The following is a 21,291-nucleotide window of genomic DNA, read 5'->3' as shown; positions in this document are numbered from 1 at the left end:
AACACACACACAAAGGAAATCTGTCCCACTTTGTATTGCCCCCACTGTCCCGGTACATGTGAGTGTACCTTCCCGTGGAAAACGGCCTTGCCCATATTTGAGAAATTCCACTGTGAGGTTGGTAATTATAGACCTGCCACACCCTGGACATCAGCTGACCTGGGTTGGTTAAACACAGAGAGAGAGAGAGAGAGAGAGAGAGAGAAGAGAGAGAGAGAGAGAGAGAGAATAGGACATAATATAGAATGACATATATGTTCATTGATGTCTTGCTCCGTGGCTAATTGTGTTCGTTATCAGGCTGAGCTCATTAGCTGTAACCCATGACAATGGAATTTTGATTAGGAATGGTGTATTATAATTCCCCACCACTATAGACTTCATTAGGGGCCTCGGCTAATCCGACCCCCCTCTTACCCTCTTTCAAGTGTTGTCTCACACAAAATAACGCTCTCTCTTTTTCCACTCATCTTTGTTCGCGCTATCTCTCTCTGTCACACACACACACACACACACACACACACACACACTCACACTCACGCTCACCATAGACTGTACTGTGCTGTCTATTTCTCACTTTCACCTTTCACCTTCTTCTCTAAGTCTTCTTCCCCTCTCTAATTCTCTCACATCATTCTTACATTTCTCTTTTGTGTGCTCTACTTCTTTCACTCAGATTACATGTTTTCCTTCACTCTCTCTCTTCTCTCTGTCTCTGTCTGTCTCTCTCTCTCTCTCTCTCTCTCTCGCTCTCTCTCTCTTTATTTTTTTTCTTAATCCATTTAATCCATAAAAAGGGGAAAGAAAGACAGCTCAGCCATGAAGCAGGAGGGCTCAAAGTTGAGATAAATAAGAAAACTATGAGTTTTTGGACCTCTTTTTCGGAGTTTGATAATGTTGTCTTGGGGACAGAGAGAGAGAGAGAGAGACACACACATACACACACACACACACACACACAGAAAGAGAGAGAGAGAAGTGCTTAGCAGAAGCTTAATGTTCACACTGATGAGACATAACCAAAGCAAGCGGCGGGCCATGCAAGTCAACAGGGATTATATATGTGTACACACACCAACCACACCACTCTATCACTTCTCACATACACACACTCACGCCGACACACACACAGGAACACACACTGTCAGACTGGAGAATTGGGTCTGCTCATGGGTTGTTACTCTATTTTTCTTATTTTTCATTTTTTTTCCAGGAGGGATAGGACCAACACTCAGAAAATCCTCCCTCAGAGCCTTCTACCAATGTTGCACATCATTAAGTTTCAGTCCCTTCAAATTAAGTTCAAGTTTTGTCAAGTCAGAGTGTAAGAAACATGTGCTGAACAAAAGCTGTGATAATCTGCACTCAGAGCAGAGCTTTCCTCAAACAATATTGCTAATACCGCTGAGACAAAATTGCCTGTGAATACTGAGGTTTTTTTTTTTTTTTTTGAATGTTTGCTTCATGAAACAGTAATATTGTTTTGTTGCTTTCCTCAGCATGAGCTGTATCTACAGTGCAGTGGAGTCATTCCCCACGCAGGCAGGAGTCCAGCAGCCACCCTAATACCCTCCACACTCGCTCTGCCTCTCTCTGCCTCTCAGCTGAAAGGTAACAGCAAACAGCATTGGCAGAAGCATCAGAAACGCAAATGATCGATATTTCTAAACAACAAACCCCATCTCCTATTGTGCACAGGTGAATGTGTGTGTGTGTGTGTGTGTGTGTGTGTGCATGTTTGCACCTTGACAGCGGAATATCTGGATTGCTCCCTCCCCATGTCACGCAAATACACACACACACACACACACACACACACACACACACACACACATGAATATATTACTATACTTGTGAGGACCTTCACTGACTACCTTCATTCCCTATCCCCTAACCCTAACCTTAACCCTCTCCCGCTTAACCTTAACCATTATTCTAACCTTAACCTAATCCTAATCCTAACCTTAACCCTAAACCCAAGTCCTTATCCTAAACTGGCCCCTAAAAGAAAGGAGGACCAATAAAAGGTCTTCCCTTTACAAGATTTTCCTCATCTATACAAGAACACACACACTCACACTCATCCTCTCCCCCTTTCTCTTGTGTGAATATATGAAGTCAAGTGCCACCTCTCTCCTCTCTCCCTTGCTCCCCAAATCCATGCATTTCTTGGTCTTTCTTTCCCTCTCTCTTCTGCTCTCTCTCTCTCTCTCTCTCTCTCTCTCTCTCTCTCTCTCTCCGTCTCTCTCTCTCCCTCCCTGCTGTGTTGTGTACACAAAAGCCTGAGGGCAGGGGTTCTAATTCCCTGGTGGGCCACGCCGTCAGTATAATGGAGTGTCCCTGCTGGCTGCCAGAACACACACACACACAAACACACACACACACACCACCTGATAACACTCACTGATATCCCCTGACTGACTCTTAGCACGACGGGACTCAAAACACACAGCAGACACTGAGAAAGAGAAGAGAGAGAGAGAGAGAGAGAGAGAGAGGAGGAAAGAGAGAGAGAAAATATTAAGTCACGCATGTGAGCACACACACACACACACACACACACACACACACCATACAGTCATACACACACAAACACACACACACAAACACAAAGGGAGAGTAAACATCTAGTCGCGCAAGTAAATACACACACCACAACCACACACAGTTGTACACACACACACACACACACACACACACAAATAAATATACAGAGAGAGAGAGAGAGAGAGAGAGAAAACACATCAAGTCACATACGTAAACGCAAACAAACCACACACAGTCCTACACACACACACACACACACACACACACACACACAGACAATATGATCGCTAATTGCTACAGAAGCAGCTAGGATTCCTTTATCTGTTGTGTCAATACAATTCCATTTTCTGTCTGACTGAGTTCCAACAAGAATCTTAAACAAACAAACAGTGTGACACGCAAATGTCTCCCCTCTCTCATTTTCCATAATTGTCTTCATTTTCCTCTAACCATCCCCTCTTTAACCTCCGTGGAAAAATCAGCTGGCAAATAGGATTTCTCCCTGCCAGTGCATCAAACGCCCCCGTTGGCAGAAATCAGACGCTCTACAATTAGTCACTTGATTATCTTGCCAGAACACCAAACGCTGTTTCTCTCATCTCGGGCGAAAATAAAAGGAGAGGCAATCACTTTCTCTTGCAGTCAAAATGACAAATGGATCCTTGAAATGGGTATAGACGCTGTCACCTATCTTACAAAAAACAACCTTTCCCTTGACATCCCCTAGAAATTAATGCTTCACATAATAGGGGAACAAAAAAACAATTGTTTAGTGGCAGATGGAAAGCTGCGGTTGTTATGGAGCAGTCATGTAGCTTCTACATCACATCAAAACATGAATTGTATCTGTGTTGTTTTGTTTTTAATGCTGTCTGATATCTGATTTAGGGCCAGCTGCGCATGCCAACACACACACACACACATACACACACACACACACACACACACACACACACACACACACACACACCACCACCACAACTACCAAAATGAATAAGAAAAACACATTTCACATACACTTCAGAATATGCTTAGAGATATGTTTCAAAATATATAAAAACTTGTTTGTACATGTAGATGACGTTTATTTGAAATATATTTTGAGTGGCCAAAATATATTTCGGATATACTTGCATATATGGGGATATATGGAGATATATATTTTGTCAACAACAGCAACATAGGAAAATGAAAAGAAAATGTATTTCAGATATAATTCAAATGAATGTCATCAAACATGCACAAAACATGTTTTTTTTCCAATTTGTGTATATTTTGCTCTTCTGAAGTATTTGTGAATTTATTGTTTTTGCGCTATGGGACCAAACACACACCCTGTTTAACCTTGTGTGTAGTGTAGGCTCAGATCTCAGCGCGGGGCGAGTGGCTTCTCAGCTCCAAAGCAGACAAAGCAGATTCAGCCGGTGCGGGCCGCCACAGTGTTTCAAAGTGTGATCTGGGGGCCGGTAAACAAAGAGCGAGGGAGGAGCGGAGGAGCGGAGGAGCGGAGGAGCGGAGGAGTGGAGCCTCAGCCAGCATCCCTCCTGCTTCCCCTTTATTTAGTCTGCATTTTAAAATGTGAATAATGTCAGGGAGGTTGTGCTGGAGATCAGTGAGGGAGGGATGGAGGAAGGGAGGGAGTGCCCCAGGTGAATGGGTTTTTGGCATGTGTGTATTTGTGTGTGTGTGGGTGTGTGTGGGTGTGTGTGGTTGTGTGTGGGTGGGTGGGGGGGTCGGCGGCGTCCCCGCTCCAGTGAGCCATGCGACAGAGGCCCGTCCCGGACCGGAGCCAAGGTGTTAGCATGCAGGGCTCTGCCTCTCACCAAAAAACACACCAACAAATGGATAGAGAGAGAGAGAGCGAGAGAGAGGGAGGAGGGAGGGAGGGAGGAAAGGATGGGGAGTGGAGTGGAGGAGGAGGAGAGGGGAGGGGAGGGCGAACAAACAGATCAAGAGGCAAATAACAGAGTCGGTGTCCCTATAACTCAGAGTCCCTGCAGTTGATCCTGGCACATGAGTGTGTGTGTGTGTGTGTGTGTGTGTGTGTGTGTGTGTGTGTGTGTGTGTGTGCTCAAAGGGAAGAGGTGAGATCTTTGTTCTGCTGCCTTGCTGGTATAGGCTGGGTCAGGCAAAGAGAGAGAGAGAGAGAGAGAGCTAATTACACTCTAATGAACTGCTTCCAGGGTCGCTAAGGTCACAGCCACCTCTGATTCAGACAACACTGCTGAGAGAGAGAAAGAGGGAGAGAGAGAAAGAGAGAGAGAGAGAGAGAGAGAGAGGGAGAGGAAGAGCCAGACAGAGACAGAAACAAACAGGGAGAAGCTGACAGAGGAGGAAAGAGATAAAGACAGAGATAGACAGAGCAACAGACAGGGGAGATAAAGAAAGAGACAGAGAAACAAACAGAGAAAATAAGAGGGTGTGTGTGTGTGTGTGTGTGTGTGTGAGAGAGAGAGAGAGAGAGAGAGAGAGAGAGAGAGAGAGGGTGAAGAAAAAAGAACAAAACACAAGCCAGAACAAAAGGAAAGAAAGGCAAGGTGAGTCAGAAGATGAATGGTGTTGTAACTGCTATGGCTAGTCCATAAAAGGGAAACTATGTTGTAGGTACATAAATATGCTGAGGGGAAATGTTGCTGTATATTACGAGCAGCAGCGCTGGGACTGTTATAAATATACGCATTACTTCCTCTCTGTCTATGTCTCACTCTCTCTCTCACACACATACACACACACACACACAAACCGCTCTCAGAGAGTGAATGGGAGAATGCCTGTATACCACTTATCCCATTATTCACAGCTGTGAATGAAAAGAGAGATGAATAGAGAGATTTAAAACTGAAGATGACAATGAGAACATTGAAGACGATGATGGCGATAATGGTGATGATCAAGATGCTGCTGAATTTGAGGATGATGATAATGATGATGAAGGAGAGGAGGACAAGTGTTACGACGGTGATGGTAACACTGTCGATGGCTGCAATGATGCAAATGATGAGGATGAAGATCCTAAGATATTTCGTTTTTTTCACAGCAAAGTTTAATAATTTTATTATTCAAAGTAGCATAATGTGATCTCACATATTGTGCAGTGTGTGTATGAAATGTGGTGATGTGACTAGATGTGATTTTTTGTACTTCAACATGTACTCTGTAATTTATTGTATTGTTTGTGTTGTATTTTATGTCGACCTGCCCTGGGACTGCAGATGGAAATTAGCAAATAGCTATAATCTGGTGCAAAGCATCTTTTCTCTTTACTGAGATCAATGCTCTCTTTTGCACATGGTCCCTGACAAATAAACTTAATAAACTAAACTAAACTAAACTAAGATGTGAAAAAGCATCCGGCCCGCTGATGGATTTACTGACTTTTTACACCATGGGTACACTTTAGAGACGGTTTATTACTGCTCACTTTCTTCATTGACTTCCATAGTGCAACTAGCTGGAAGCGCATCCTTTGTGTTTTCACATGTGGTGAAGGGAGGAGGATAATTTAGTTTGTCTTTGAAACCCCAGGAGCTGAAATCAAATGCCGTTCATAAGTGACAGATGGATTCCACACTGGGAGAATTCTAGAGCAGAGTAAACCCTACACTCTAAATTCCCGTAAGATGTATTGAAGGACTACAAAGAAGTGTTGACAGCTTCACTCTGATGGTAAGGGTCAAAGATTGCATGCTTGATTACCTTGCAAGCATCAAACTACCTACGATTCTGTCTCTCTGACTCGCTTTATAAACTACTTCAATCCTCGAAAGCATTGGAAATTGAGAAAATCAGACAGAGGCGGGTGAGAAGTTTTTCACGGCACCGTACATGACGATAACATCCGTCACGAAAAAGACAGCGCTGATGCTGATGAGGATGATTTTTGTGGAAAAGCTGTCCCATGAGATGTGCTCACACCTGACACATATATCTTGTGTGTGTGTGCATGTACGTGCGCTCATACCCACGTATATATATATAGTCTCATTTCTCAGTTGTGCCAGCTCACGCGCCTCAAGGGCCAGCTGAAACGCCCCAGAGTGTTCGTGAGTGACTTGTCATATCAATCCTTCCATCCATCCTGAACCCGCGCTCTCCGGCTTTGAGGAATTGGGTAAATGCTACACGGGGCCCCCCACCCCCCAGTAGCCCCTTCATCCACCACTCCATCAGCCCACTGACTGCTCCAGAAATGAGATATTGGCGTTTCACCGATGAGGGCAATTCATAAAATGCGTCAGCGCTATGGCTTTATGATGCTTCCAGGCTGTCGCTCCGGAGTCGTATGAGGTGCGGGGCGGGAGGACCAGGTTAAATGATGTTGTTATGATTGTAATAAGGGCTGTGCCTTTAGAGATATACGGCTGTGATGGTAATAAGGTGGCGGCTTCATGCTGTAGGATTGTCCTTTGGCTCGTTTTAAGAGGGTTATCTTGGTGAGGGGGTTTTGATGTGATGAGATACTGAGATGAGAGACTCAGATGGATTAAGGGGGGTGATTGATGGCGTGGATGGGGGGGGTTTGTCTGTGCGTGAGTCTGCGTAGAAATGTGTGTGTGAGAGAGAGAAATAGTCAGAGAGAGAGAGCCTCCCTCTATGTGTTTTTACGCATCTATTAATATGTAAGCGTCAGTGTCTCTTTGTGTGTGTGTATGAGTAAGTCAGCATTCACTGTGTAAATGCGAGTGTGTATGAAAGAGAGTGTGGTGTGCGTGTGTGGGTGTTCACACGTCGGTGTGTGTGTGTGTGTGTGTGTGTGAGAGGGAGAGAAATAAACTGGCAGAGAGGGTGTTTGAGCCCACCTACGAGTGTGTTCAAGCATCTGTTAATATGCGAGGAAGTGTAAGCTTCTATTTGTGTGTGTATATGAGCAAATAAGCATTTATTATTAAAAATATGTGTTTGTGTGTGTGTGTGTGTGTGAGTGTGTGTGTGTGTGTGCTGCTAAGTCTGTCTCCTGGGGGGCTTCCAGGCAGTAGGTAGTAGGTGTGTTGGAGGGGGAGTTCTAATCTCTCCTCCAAATCCCTGGAATCCCTGTCTTTCAGAGGCAGGAGGTCACATCGCTCACCGCTTTGCCAGGAGGAGAGATAGAGAAAGAGAAAGACAGATGGAGCGAGGGGAGATGGATGGAGAGACAGGGGGGAGGAAGAGGAAGAAGAGGAGGAAAAGGAGGGAGGGAGGGAGGGCTGGAGACACTTCCTTGCCTCGGGCCTCTGGGACAAATTACACCAGAGAGGGGATGTCAGTTATATTGTGTTGCTCTAAGACACACACACACACACAAACACACACACACACACACACACACACACACAGCCTGCAAAGTCCTATACATAACAACACAGGCATACATCTGCTCAGTCTCACACAGAAAACACACACACGCAGAGTGTACACACACACATGCCTGCACATGCATGCAAGCATGAACAGATGCACACTCACAAAAATTCACCTGGAGATTAAAACAGACACACACACACACACACAGACACTTAAACACACACACACAAAACACACATTCACAGACTGTTATTGAGCAATGCCCTCAAGGCTAAAACTAATATCAAAAGTCTGAGGGAGAGCACTGAAGGAAATCAGATAATAGAATTTTCTGTGAACTTCCAAAAGCACATCTCCCTTGGACTGGCTTTGTTGCTATGGAGATCGACCAGTCAAGGTCCCGGCTGCTGTTTCTCTCAGTGTGTGTATTTGTGTGTGTGCGCTGTATAGTATCTCTCTGCTCGAATCATGTCTTTTTTTGAGGCAATGTTTTGGCATTTCTGCTTTACTGGCCTGCATATATAGCACAACTGGACAGTGATGGGGACTGGAGAGAGGAAGAGCGGGGGAGACAGAAAAAGAGGATGTGACAAAGGTCATAAATCAGACTCAACTCACAATGTGATGAGTACACAATGTACCTTCGTCCACTGCACATCTGAGTGTAGCCAAGCCTATAATTGTGGAGTTTTCCCTGTATGTTCAAAGCTGAACGATGCAAGATTTTATAAAAAAAATCTTCTTGAATCATTAAGCAGGGCTGCGATAGAGAAGAGCGTCCCATCCCCTCTGACTGAGATGGCACGGATTCGTCCGATTTGCCCAAATGAAATTCCAATGATGGGTATGGTCACTGGCGGGAAATGTTCTCCACACACAGAGAGTGACGAATCGAAACTGAAGTGAAAAATGCAAAACTTTCTCCTCAACAGCAGTGAGCGAGTGAATGTTCCGTCCCGAGAAAGCTGGACTCTGCTTATTATATTCTTCACCACCTCCATCCCCACCAGCCACTGTGAAGAAGACATTTAAGTCCAGGGAGTGTAGCGTTTACTGACATCACACTACATGATTTCTGGGTATTGAAGTGCACAAAAATTCAAAGTTACCTCTCGCTGTCATTCATGTGAAGTTGCCTGGTGCTGCTTTAAAACACTATGTGATGACATTTTTGTGGTAAAACATTCACTTTTAATCGCTATTAGTGTTGGAGTTGGTCCAACGAAACCATCAATGTAACATGAAACCCTCTGGAACAGCCAATTCTGAGCGGGAGTGAACTGGATAGCACACAGAAGCTAACGCTAACTACCGCGGCTGTGCTAGCATCGTAGCTATACTGTATATTAGCCTGTTAGCTTTTGTGAGTAGTATTCTACAAACAGACACAGCGTTTTATCACAGTGTTTCTGTATACAAACAGTTTTATCCAAACGCCCTACAGTGTCATGAGTGTTAACGTGATCGATAAGCACACGCTTGTTTGTTGTCTGTCATTAAAAGTGTGACGGCGGTAAAATTGACAGAGCGGTTGCAACCAAAGTAGCCGCTGATGTGCCAAGTTATCACATAGAGCTTTAACACTAAATTGCAACTTTCAAAATGTTCCTCCATGACTTTTCCTGGACCTGCTTTCTGTACAAACCAGTGTTGTTCGAACTTCATAATCACACAGGGAAATTGAGGTTATAAACCCCCACCAAATCCATTAACCTTTCTAGTGTTAAGACCAGGAGACAACCATGTAAGGTAAAAGTTCTAGTCCCCACTTTAAACAGTTTAATAGGGCTTTTTGGCCCTTGTGCAATGGCAAGACTAGACAATAAAAGGGAGTCTTTCAGCCGTACTGACAGCCTGAAACAATGCAGAGTCCTCAGTGGGAGCGCTGAATGAATGGTATGGAGGAGCCGGGGTCTAGTAAACAGCGGGACCCATATGTTGGAACAAAGTGTTTACACTGCTGCTGCAGAGGGCAGCTCTCAGGATGACGCCGACACGCCAAGTGTGCGGGGTCACACAACTCACACAGGTGCACAACTCAGCTGCACACACACACACACACACGCACACACACACACACACACACACACACACACTTAACAGGAAAGTCAAGTCCAATTTTCTGAGGGGTTGTTTAGATTTTAATCCGCTATTGAGGGTTGCTAGGTGACTATTCATTGGTTAATTGAGTGAACTGGACCGATGATTAATAGACTATAAATAATTGTGCTTGTCTGTGTGTGTGTGTGTGTGTGTGTGTGTGCGGACATGCAAAAACTGTACTATGTATGTGTGTTACTGTACTCTGTGTGTGTGTGTGTGTTTGTTATTGAGAATGTACATTTTGTGCAGGTCCCATAGCTGTTCAAATGTTTGTTTCACGAGCATTTGTTCTGTGTGTGTGTGTGTGTGTGTGTGTGTGTGTGTGTGTGTGCCGGTGCCCTTGCCAGTGCATACAGAGTGAAGCTGCAGCCAGATGTTTGGTTTCGCTCCAGTGCCTGTCATTGACTGAAGGCTACCAACGGGGACAAACACGTTATATTCAGACTGTTTCATTATGTTTTATCAACCCCCACCTACCAACACACACAAAGCACACCGCTGATCGACCAACCAGTTTAGAGCTTACTCTGTTTAATTCAAGGATCAAAAATATGACAATATACAAGATTTGTCTTTAATCAATATTTCTTGCATACAAGTTAAAAATACAGTATCTCGGGTAATTGCGACTGTTTCTAGTTGTGAAAATCATCTGTGGCTGTGACAAAACGTTCTCTGGGAGAGTCTTTTCGGTTATTAGACTGGTGCTGTACACAGGAAATAGTCGCTCGCTCTTCCACACATACAAACAAACAAAGATACAAGTTCCATTACTTATTTCAATAAAAACTCTGAACAGCCTTTATGCACCGGAAACAAAATTCTGTTGCTGTTGGGTGAAAACCTCATATCTCCAATAAGTGATGAAAAACAGACTAGTAGGTTCAGAGAGCTGTCATCATCCATTCATATGCTTGTATGTCTCCGATTGATGTCCATTTTTGGTATTGTTCAGAACTTTTCAGCTTCTGAAAAGTGTTGGTCAACTCAACATCATTAACAACTATGATGCAATTGCAAGTTAAAAATGCTGAAAATCCGTCCAAGCTGCGCCTCACCATCAGAGTATTTGGCGACCGTGGAAGAAGTAGAATATATTAGGTAGTTTTTGTTTCCTGCAGTGATTGTCTTGTCTCAATCTTGCAACTTGCAATTGCATCGTAATGGTTAATGGTGTTGAGTTGACCAAGTTTGTTAAAAGATCGGCCTCATTTCCCACCAACAAGAGAAAAATCAGTGCTGTTGTCATGAAGCTACTGAGGTCAGAAGCTGAAAAGTACCAATACTAAACTTACAACTAATTTCACCACGCATACCACTGGATGATGGGAGCTCTCTGGCCCCTACTGATCCATATCTATGAGCCTGATGGTGTGATAACGTTCATGTCAGGTCTTTCAGCTTGATGGCTATGCATTTTTGAGGTTATCCAATTGGTTTTGAAAGGGTTGAAAGGGTTTTACAAGCCCAAGGGTTGTACAGTTGTATTACCCCACAGAGGGCTGTGCAATCCTTTGAAGTTAAAACATGAAAATCACCAATATTGGAGTTCCGAAGTTTTCAAGGAACAACAGTGAAACGTACACAGACCAGTGTTGTGTGAACATGAGACATTGTTCATCAAAGCACTAGGGTACAAAAATGGCCATGTCATCAATTAAGAACTTTATTTTGGAAGTACCAGGGTGGGCGTCATACCAAAGCATTCTAACTAGAAATATGAGCATCATATAAGAGAATCTAGCCCTAGTGATTAATAGCAGTGCGTTCAGGATTGGGGATTCGACAGGATTGCACTAAATGTAAATGATGGGGCATCAATAATGGGTGAGGTATTGGCAGTTTGGTCTGCAGTCAAAATCCGGGCCTGGGCAGCTGTCAGCGGACAGATAACTGAGATCCATGGCAGGTCAACATAATCAATCATCTGCACTCTGCTGTAGATAAGAGTGTTCCACTGAGCAGGATAAAAAAAGATCAGCTAACCAGCCAAATGTGGAAGATAAACAGATTTCAAAATGGCCAAAATTTTCAGCTTATCAAACTGTGCGGTGTTGTTGGGATTGCCTTCTTGCTGTTTTTGTTTTTTTTTAGTTAATGACCTTTTAATGAGCGCGTAAATCCTAAATTTGGATGGTCAGCTGGTACACCCAGCATCCTGCTTTTCCTGGAATCCCTTTGACTCCTGCTGTGTGTTCACAAGGTGTGCATTGTGGACTGACGGAAATGTGTTAATTAGATCGCCTGGTGTATAAAGGGGTGTACGGCGTGTTGACAGGCATCACTATTATCGACCTGACAGAGTGGATGGGTAGAAACAATGCCAGCCATTCTGTTGTCAATATCCAGCTGTCACAGTGGGGTTTTCTTCCAGACTTTTTCCCTTTCTCTTCCATTTCCGTTCCTGTTCTCGATTGTCCCCCACCCACCCTTCTCTCTCTGTCAGCATTCTGTTTCTCTCTCTCTATCTCTCTCTCCTCCAACTCGGCGATGTAGTGATATCTCTTGGCAGTGGATGTGGGGGCCCTTCTCGCTGCGCCGCCTCAGTCTCCCACCCTGCGGCGCGTCCTCATATCAGGCGGTGCCTCGGTTCGCCTCTTCTCTCTCCCCCTCCCTCTATCCTCTTTCCAGCCTGGGAGTCTCTGTCTTCCTCCCACCCCCCCCACCCCCTGCTCCCTGAAGACGTTGCATTTAATTAGGATTCAAACGTCAACACCAATCCCCCAACTGGGTTTGCTTCACCTCTCACCCTTGACCTTGTGCTCGGTCGCTCGCTCTCTCGCTGCTCTCTTTCCTCTCACATTCCTTCCTCTGTCATTGCTCGCTGCATACCCAAAACCCTTGTTTTTTTGCCCCAAGTCACAAAATTTCACTCCATGTCCAGTCTCTCTCTCTCCCTTTTCCTTTTTCCACTTTCCTCCCTCTCTTCCCTGTCTAACTCGTAAACATCCTGCCGCCTCTCTCGCTTCCTTTTCTCTCTCTCTTCCGCTATCACGCTCTTAAAAATACCTACCCTGCCCCTGCTTTCTGCCCCTCCCCCCATCTCCTCGTCTCACCCCCTCTTTCTCCCTCCCTCCCGCTCTCTCTCCTTCTTGTCAGCGCTGTCAGTGTCTCTTGGTGTTCTTGCCAAACTTGTCGCCGAGTTGCTGGATGAGGCGAGCCAGCTCTCCAGTGGCCTGGGACTTCTCCTCCAGGAGCTCGTAGCGGAGGCTGGAGATGTCCTGCTTGATCTCCTTCAGCTCGCCTACAACACAGTCACACACACACACACACACACAAAACAAGCATGATTTAATATGCACAAATCAGAACACGCAAATGAGCAAATGCAGACATGCATGCAGGTATGCATAGAAGCACAAGGTCATAAAACTGTGGTCATAAAACTGTATAATAGTGCACATATGTACGCATACGGATCATCAAATATATACATATATATATATATATATATATATATACACACTACCAGTCAAAAGTTTGGACACACACATTTTTCTTTATTTTTACGATTTTTCACATTTTAGAATAACAGTAAAGACATCAAAACTATGAATTAACACAAATGGAATAATGCAGTGACCAAAAAAGTGTTGAACAAATCAAAACTGTCTTATATTTTAGATTCTTTAAAGTAGCCGCCCTTTGCCTTGATGGAAAGACAAAGGCTTTGGAAAGAAATTCATACATAGGATCAACTTCACTATTTATATTTGTCTAAGAAACTAATTTCAAGCATCTAAGCATCAAAATGGTTTTCTGATAATGAAAAACATAATACATTCAATCAGGTGTGTCCAAACTTTTGACTGGTACATGTACAGTAAATGTATACAAATATGTATACAGGCCATCAAATATATACTGTATATACTGTAAATATGTACTGTAGGGTATGTATAACCCACACATGCACACATAATCAAGTAGGCAACCTGTATGACATGAAGGAGCTTTACCTAATTACGTGGGCTTGCATAGCTCTCTCTCTCTCTCTCTCTCTCTCTCTCTCTCACACACACACACACACACACACACACACACGCACAGAGCAAATAATGGTAAGGCTAAAGTGGGCATCAGTGGTGAGGAGATTTTTACCTTCATTGACTTCATCATTCTCTCGGTCCACCTGAGCCTTCAGCACATAGCGCTTAATCAGGCGCTTCATGATATTCTACAAGGAGAGAGGAGGAGAGGAGAGGAGAGGAGAGGAGAGGAGAGGAGCAAAAGATGGGCAGAAGAGATGAGAGACAGGGGTTAGGATGGTAGGGAAAATATTAGCGGAGAGGAGGTGGCAAATGATGCCACCGCTAATGAGTAGACCGGTAGTTCTCCTTCTCTCATTACCTCCCATAGAGCACAATATTTCAAATCACACACACACACACACACACACACACACACACACATACAGACAGTGAGTCGTAGAAAGCAGCGCTGTGTCTCTGACATGGTGTGTGAAAGCTGGGTATTGATCTGTAGCCAATAGGGATGTCCTGCAGCTCCTTCTATGGCTCAAGCAGTCAATCCCTGCATGTGGGCACTGTGGGAGTGGGTCGATAGCTGTCACCACCATACAGCACACACACACACACACACACACACACACACACACACACACACACACACACACACAACCAATCACCAGGCTGAAGTGACATCTCAATGCTGTGTGTGTGTGCCATAATAACCACACAAAAATAGAGGTGCAGAAAGCTTAGATTTCCCACAGGGCAAAGGTGAAGAACATAGTAGAAAGAGAGTCTGTCTGCTCCTCGCTGAGCCGCTCCACGCTCATTTACTGCGTTCGATCTCCCTCAAACCGCTCATTAGAAGCACGTTTTCTATAGCCTGCCTCTAAGCATCCTCAGCCTCCTTCCCTCTCTTTGTCCCTCTGTCCTTCTCTCCTCACCTCTTACCCTCTTTCACTCTCCGTCTGTTGTTCCGTCCTCCTTAACCTCCGGCTGATGCTCTTTCATCCCCCCCCCCATTGCCTCTCCTACCTCGCATTCTCTACTTCCTACCGCTTTCTTTCTTTCTCTCCGTGTCATTCCCTCCCATTCTCTTCTCCTATCTCCTTTTCTCCCTCCGTCTCTCTTCTTGTCATCCTTCTGCCACCCTCCAGCCACCCTACTCTCAGCCTCGCTTTCTCTCTCCTTTTATTTTTTGTTTTACCTCCCTCTGGCCATCCTCCTTATGTCTATGTTTTTCTCTGTCTGTCTTTCTTCTCAGTCATCCTTTGACCTCCATCCATCCATGCTGTGTCTCTCCAGCTCGTCTCGATTTTGCCCATCCTTCCCTCTCTGATCCTGACTCTCTCTTACCTGGTATCTGGTCGGGTGTTTTATTGGTTTTCTGGGGAAGAACTCCTCTCCTGGTCGTGGGTGAGACCTGAAGCGTTCACCCTGCAGCAACAGTAAAAAGACAGACAAAAGTCCAGTTTTGAATGCAAAGAAGTCCACTTCATATAGCCGGTTGAGTGTTTTTACCTTGTGCTCAGACTTTTCAAGTTTTATGCCCTTCTTCAAAGAGAAATCAAAGAGAATCTCCTGCCTCGCTTGACCAGGGTCAATCTCCATGAGCTCACTTCTGGATGTTTCTCATGTCAAAGACCTAGTTTTGAACCGTGTGTGTCATTTTAGCACTGTACTGTCAAAAAAGGGTTTCACTCAAGTAAACCTCTGGACAAATGTCACTAGCTCCTACTCTACACATTTAATCTGAGGAGCATTGGATAAATGGCTGAATACCATAAAGGGCAAAAAATCTGTTGCAACCTCGCAGCTCCTCCAAGGGGCATGAATGAAAAAGGGAATGGAAAAGTTCAGCTATTCTTGGAGAACAATTGGCAAAGCTTTAATATTTAAAACCAACACATTTTCAGCTGAGAACCCTGACAAAGGCTTTTGCAGCCAAAGAACATTGTTTTTTAATATTAAAGCATGGTCAACTGTTCTCAAAGAGGAGATGACTTCTTTTTATTTTACACAACATATAAACAAAATAATGTGTCTATGCTAAACGACTAAAGAGGCTAGTTATATTCCAAAATGCTATACATTATTAGGGAAAAATCATTACCTGAACTTCAGCCTACAATATATCTTACATATAGAGAATCTATCTGTAGAAATAGTATCAGCAGTTTTGTGCTGTCAGTGATTTTGTAATGATACATTTTAAATGGTGGAATTTTCATTTTGGAAGAAAACTCTTCTAGTGTCCTCTAAGAAAACAAGAAGCCATATCTATTCTTTAGGAGACCCTGGAACTGGGAATACCTAAAGAACAAACACAAAGCCGATTGGCTGTAAGGAAGCAGTCCCCCGCTCACTGGTCATCTATGATGCAAAGGTTTTCCAAGGCCCTGATGGCCAAGCTTCAATATCTTTGTTGTGTGTTCCCTGGTCTAATTCCCTGTCAACGACCTGCTTTTTTGGCCTCTGCTGCCTCAGTTTATTTACAGTACACTGAAATCCAATTTATCTGCTTTTTGGCAAAGGGAGGGATGAGAAGGAGAGAGATGCCCACGTAGGGATTCACAGACCCACACATGGATAAACACTGTGAACATCTGCCCCCAAGAAAGGCATATTCACCAAAGGGTATGAACCATTGCATGCAGGCAAATACACACACATAGAGCACAAACATTAATGTGTACACACACATGAGGTAAAAACCTCTGCATCAAAACCACATATATCCATTTTGGGAAAAATATTACCAGAAGTTCTAGAAGTTTAGTCAATTTCTCTAAAATATACATGACCCAGTGAGTAAAAGTGGTATTTCGCCAATCATGGACTTGGTTATCTTTCTTAACTTATGTTCCTTTGAAAGCAACGCTAATTAGCTTTAATTTTCCGTGTCACCTTTCTCAAACGGTGCTTATCTCATATGTACAAAACTGACCAAGAGAGTGAGAGAGAGAAGCGCCGACACAGAAAGGCCGCGCTGTCTTTTCTAACTAAGTCTCGCTTGACATTTTCCGCGCTGCTCTGTGGTGGAGTGTGAGCTTACGTATTGATCGCTCACTGCACCTGACTGGGCTCTGCGGTTAGGCTGTCAGAGCGGCAGAGAAGTTCAGGAGCTCACAGAGGCAGCGGGGTGTAACCCATCTTGTCCCCATCCCAACCTGCCCAGACATTTGCACAGACACAGGCAGATCCAATGGCCTGACTAATAGCTTAGCCGAGGCGCTGAGGCGAGCCATTCGAGCTGAGGAATGAGACGGAGGAAATGCCCGCAGACAAGGCCAGCGCTAAGATTGGCTCGGTGTTAAATGGCCTATGCTATTTTCTCCACGGAACACTTTCTTTTCATTTCGGTGATTTTATTTGGACAGACAGAAACCTTGAGAGGGAGGCTGAGGAGAGAAAGCGCGGAAATGAACGAGTCGGGGTTGCTCCCCAGGCTCACAGTGGGAATATCATGCAGTTCCAGAAGCTGGGGTCTTAACCACAACACCATCTGAGCGCGCTCTGTGCTACCTATTAAAGAGGAAGGAGACACAGTGTTTGACAGTCACGCTATAGAAATATTTGACCTCAACCTTACACATACAGGCAAAACCACTGCACATTCTATTGGGTCTACTTAGTGAGCTTGCCCACTTGCCCTCTTCCCTTTCTACTCCTTGGAAATGCCATGTATTTTTAATGTGTAATAAGAATTTCCTTTTCAGGGGCATTGCTTCACAAAGAAAGAAACACAAAAGCAGGAACGTCAGGATGTAAAGTGTGGTACTGGCAGGTAACAAATAATTAGCTGCTCTCAGCCACAAAAAAAGTAGGAAAACATGAATAAAGGCTAAGAGGTCAAACTTGAGATGAACAAAACGTATTACACACTGGTGAGTACAACTTGCTTTACAGAGTCATACATGCATAAACCTGTCACTGTATACCACATACTGTATTTTCCTGTTGTCTGAAAGTAACATGCTGAAAGAAAACGAAGAACAGCAAGTAGCAAGCTGCAAGTAATTAGCTGCTCTCAGCTATTTTGGGCCCAACGTTCTGGAAAGTGTTGGAAAAATTGAAAAAAGAGAAACAAAGCCTATTATGTATTGGTGACTGCAACTTGGTTTGCAAAGTCACACATATGAAGCTTGTCATCTAGTTGTTTTCCTGTTGTATGAAAGTACCATGCTGAAGGAAACCAAGAAAAGATTCCCAGGAAATTCTCTGTTTCAACTTAAAAACTGGTAGATGTGACGAAAGCAAGTGCATGCAGTTCAGAGACTATATAGGTCAGCAAATGGTTCTGGTTTTCATTTTGATGACTCATTTTTGTTATTAACTTGAGTCAGTCCGTTAGTTGTTACTTGTGACATGGACATGTGGAATATGATTTTTTATTTTTTTTTTGCTCTGAGTTAGAGATTTGGGTCTGTGACTGCCACCATCTGTCGTGTGTTCAGCGATGACAGTTACTGACACTGACCATGGGCCGGGAGTTGAGCATGCCCATCTCCAGCTCATTGCTGTGGTGACGTCCGTTGGCCTTGCAGAGGCGTATCAGGCAGGACTTGATGCGGAGGACCAGGTAGTAGAAGGACTTGGGGCTGGGCACCAGGTTGAAGGGGGCGGGCAGGGTGCGGCCCTCGTCGAAGTAGGACAGCCACAACTTGGCCCGGGCAAACTTCCACTCCACATCAGCATCCTCCTGGACACAGGAAAACAGTATATAGACAGATTTGTATTAGCAGGGCTGGTGAGGTGGTGGAAAAAGGTGACTCTCACCCTTTATAGTAGGTAACGAATAAAAAATCCAGTAATCAGTTAGATACTTTTTTACAGTTAGTTAGTACAGTTAGTCAGTTAGTTACTTCTTGGACTACTCAGGAATAAAGTGTCTATCCAACTGACTTTCAAGAAAAATTTGTATAAAAATAACTGAAGATTAATCCAATAGCTAGTTCAGTGATTACAATTTTTGGCAAGCAATAGGTAATCTCTAAATAACCCAACTCAGAAGTAGGATTCTGTATCTTGGAGCACAAACTCATAATGTAGAACCTTGCGCTGCCTCTGTGCCCTTTCTTATATCACTTCCCACTTTCTCTCAGCAGCTTGCCACTTTTTATTTGAGTGGATGTATCAAGGGCAAGAAAAATCAACTCTCATTTGGATTGCTCCTACCGGCTCAAACACACAGGCTAAAAAAGAAATGGACTGATTTCCTTCCATGTGTAAAAAAAAATCAATAAGGTGAAAATAAGGTTGTTATTGCTGTTATTGAAGTCAGCCTTTCAGCACACCTTCGCTCCTGTGTCTACTTTGCACTCGCTATTTTTGTCTGCTTCCGTCGCATTTTTATCTTTTACAGTTCATGCTCTTTTCACAGCTCACAGACTCTCTCTCTAAATCTCATCGGTGCACAGAAGTGATCAAGCAATGATTGATCGTTATTGACCTTGTAGAGCCATATTATACCGGTTTTGTATTGACTGACCGTCCCGTTTGCGTACCTCGATCTCCTGGTATGAGCTGTTGATCATGGCTATGAGCATGTTGAGCAGCACGACCACCATGGTGACGTTGTAGACCCCATACAGCACGTAGCCAATGTTCTCTATGAACTTGTGGTCGTACTTCAGCACCACCGAGATCACCTCAGACAGCCCAAAGATAGACCAGAACAGAGTCTTGAAACTCTCCTCCACCCTGCCAGGAGAGAGGGAGAGAGAGAGAGAGAGAGAGAGAGAGTGTCATGCACGCAGAGTGTAGCATGTACGAATACAGCAGACACGTAAAGGCACACAGACACAGACACACACAGACAGACACACACACACACACACACACACACACACACACACACACACAGACCCATTGCAATGTTCCTATAGTAGGGTTTATGAGGTGGTACTGATGAAATACCCGATGAGTCATGTCCAATTTAAACACATTATCCACCCATTTCTCTCTCTCTCTCTTACACACACACACACATAAAAACACACACACACACAGCCACGCTAGACTATTAACACATTGAAAAAGCAAAAAGCAGGGGATGCAGACTCAATTGAAACATTTGAGAGCAGATCATTTGATCATTTGGGTCTAGTTCATTAACTTCTTTGACAGTTCACTCCATCCTAGTCCAGAGTAGAACTATTGACAAAATACATATTGAGGCCTCACTGCCATTTATGGGAAATCACGGCAACTCCAGTTTTACTTTTCTTCACCCTTTAAATTGAGTTCATGTAGTCTTTTTTGTGCGTTATGGATAAATTAATCACCTCAGGGCTCATGAAACCCATTCAAAACACCTTGAACATTTTCAAAAATGCACAGTTGTTAAATTGACTTCCTGCATTTTAACTCAATTTAATTGTAAATGTACTTCCCGACACATTTCGGAGAGATCACATTTTCATCCGACACCAGCACATACGGTGCTTGAGATGCACTTGATCTTTCTCGCCCGACACTCCGGCGGCCGCTCAAATCGACACATCACTTGCAAAATAAGATAAATCGAGCTCTGCTAATGTTGTTTCATGCATTCAAAAATGTCCTTCACTGTGTGCTGAGGCCCAGAGTCTTTTCAGCCTGCTCTGACCGCCAGTGACCCCAAAGTGTACTTGTGTGTGCCAGAAGGGTTGAGAGAGAAAAACCAGGGGGAGTTGAAATCAGCACAAGGCAAGGCTTGTGAACACTGGCGTTGGGCTACATGTCTGCGGATGAATATTCCATGAGTGGCAGGCAGGGGCTGGAGACGACCGCGGGGCTCGGGCGGGAGGAAGAGGCCGCCTCGCTGGATAGCCGGAGGGGCCCGGTGCTGGTGGACGGCTGGGGGGGGGAGAGAAGATCTGTAGGCTCCCGGACCGGAGCTGTGGGCGTCCTCCAAACTAACTTCTTTCAAAGCGAGAGAGGCTGCATCGGCACGCAGAGAGCTAGGTGAAGGCACAGACAGAGAGACACGCACACACACACACACACACACACACACGCATAAAAAGACAGAGACGCAGGCACAAACACACGCAGGCACAGGCTCTTTCTCTGTCTCTCCGTCTCTCACACACACACGGAAAGAGAGAGACTTCTGAGAGTTCTTCAGCTTGAACTTTTCAGGAAGAAAGAGCAGAACACACTCTTTAATCTTCAAGACCTGAACTCTTGTGTGTGTGTTTGTGTTTGTGTGTCCTCCCTCACTGTTTCGCTCTCTCTCTCTCTCCAACCTAAGTGCAAGACATCCAAGAATGTGCTCTCTCTTTGTCGAACGCGCTTCCTTGAAAAAGACATTGTTTTCGAGGCAGACATTTGTTGGAGAATGAACAGTGCGGTGTTCTTCTCGTTGCCACTGTACTGGCTGTTCTGTGTGGTTCCAGCACACCGA

At 44.4% G+C, this 21,291-nt stretch overlaps 1 protein-coding gene across 2 annotated transcripts in view; it reads right to left on the bottom strand.

Moving 5' to 3' along the window:
* Positions 1–13,034: 13,034 nt before the first annotated feature.
* Positions 13,035–21,291, bottom strand: part of trpc7b (transient receptor potential cation channel, subfamily C, member 7b) — a 68,240-nt gene continuing 59,983 nt past the window's right edge. Inside the window, exons 8-13 of one of the 2 annotated variants that reach the window (XM_071899869.2) lie at positions 19,409–19,604; positions 18,382–18,603; positions 17,800–17,802; positions 15,258–15,338; positions 14,032–14,107; positions 13,035–13,174 (exon numbers count right to left, since the gene is read on the bottom strand). In XM_071899869.2, the coding sequence (XP_071755970.2) occupies positions 13,035–13,174; positions 14,032–14,107; positions 15,258–15,338; positions 17,800–17,802; positions 18,382–18,603; positions 19,409–19,604 (718 nt within the window). The remainder of the gene's footprint in view (positions 13,175–14,031; positions 14,108–15,257; positions 15,339–17,799; positions 17,803–18,381; positions 18,604–19,408; positions 19,605–21,291) is intronic. The other variant, XM_071899870.2, reaches the window with a different exon arrangement.

Source organism: Centroberyx gerrardi, chromosome 16 (genome assembly GCF_048128805.1).
Source record: "Centroberyx gerrardi isolate f3 chromosome 16, fCenGer3.hap1.cur.20231027, whole genome shotgun sequence".
NCBI classification, from domain to species: domain Eukaryota; kingdom Metazoa; phylum Chordata; class Actinopteri; order Beryciformes; family Berycidae; genus Centroberyx; species Centroberyx gerrardi.
This window is presented reverse-complemented; position numbering and strand designations above follow the sequence as displayed.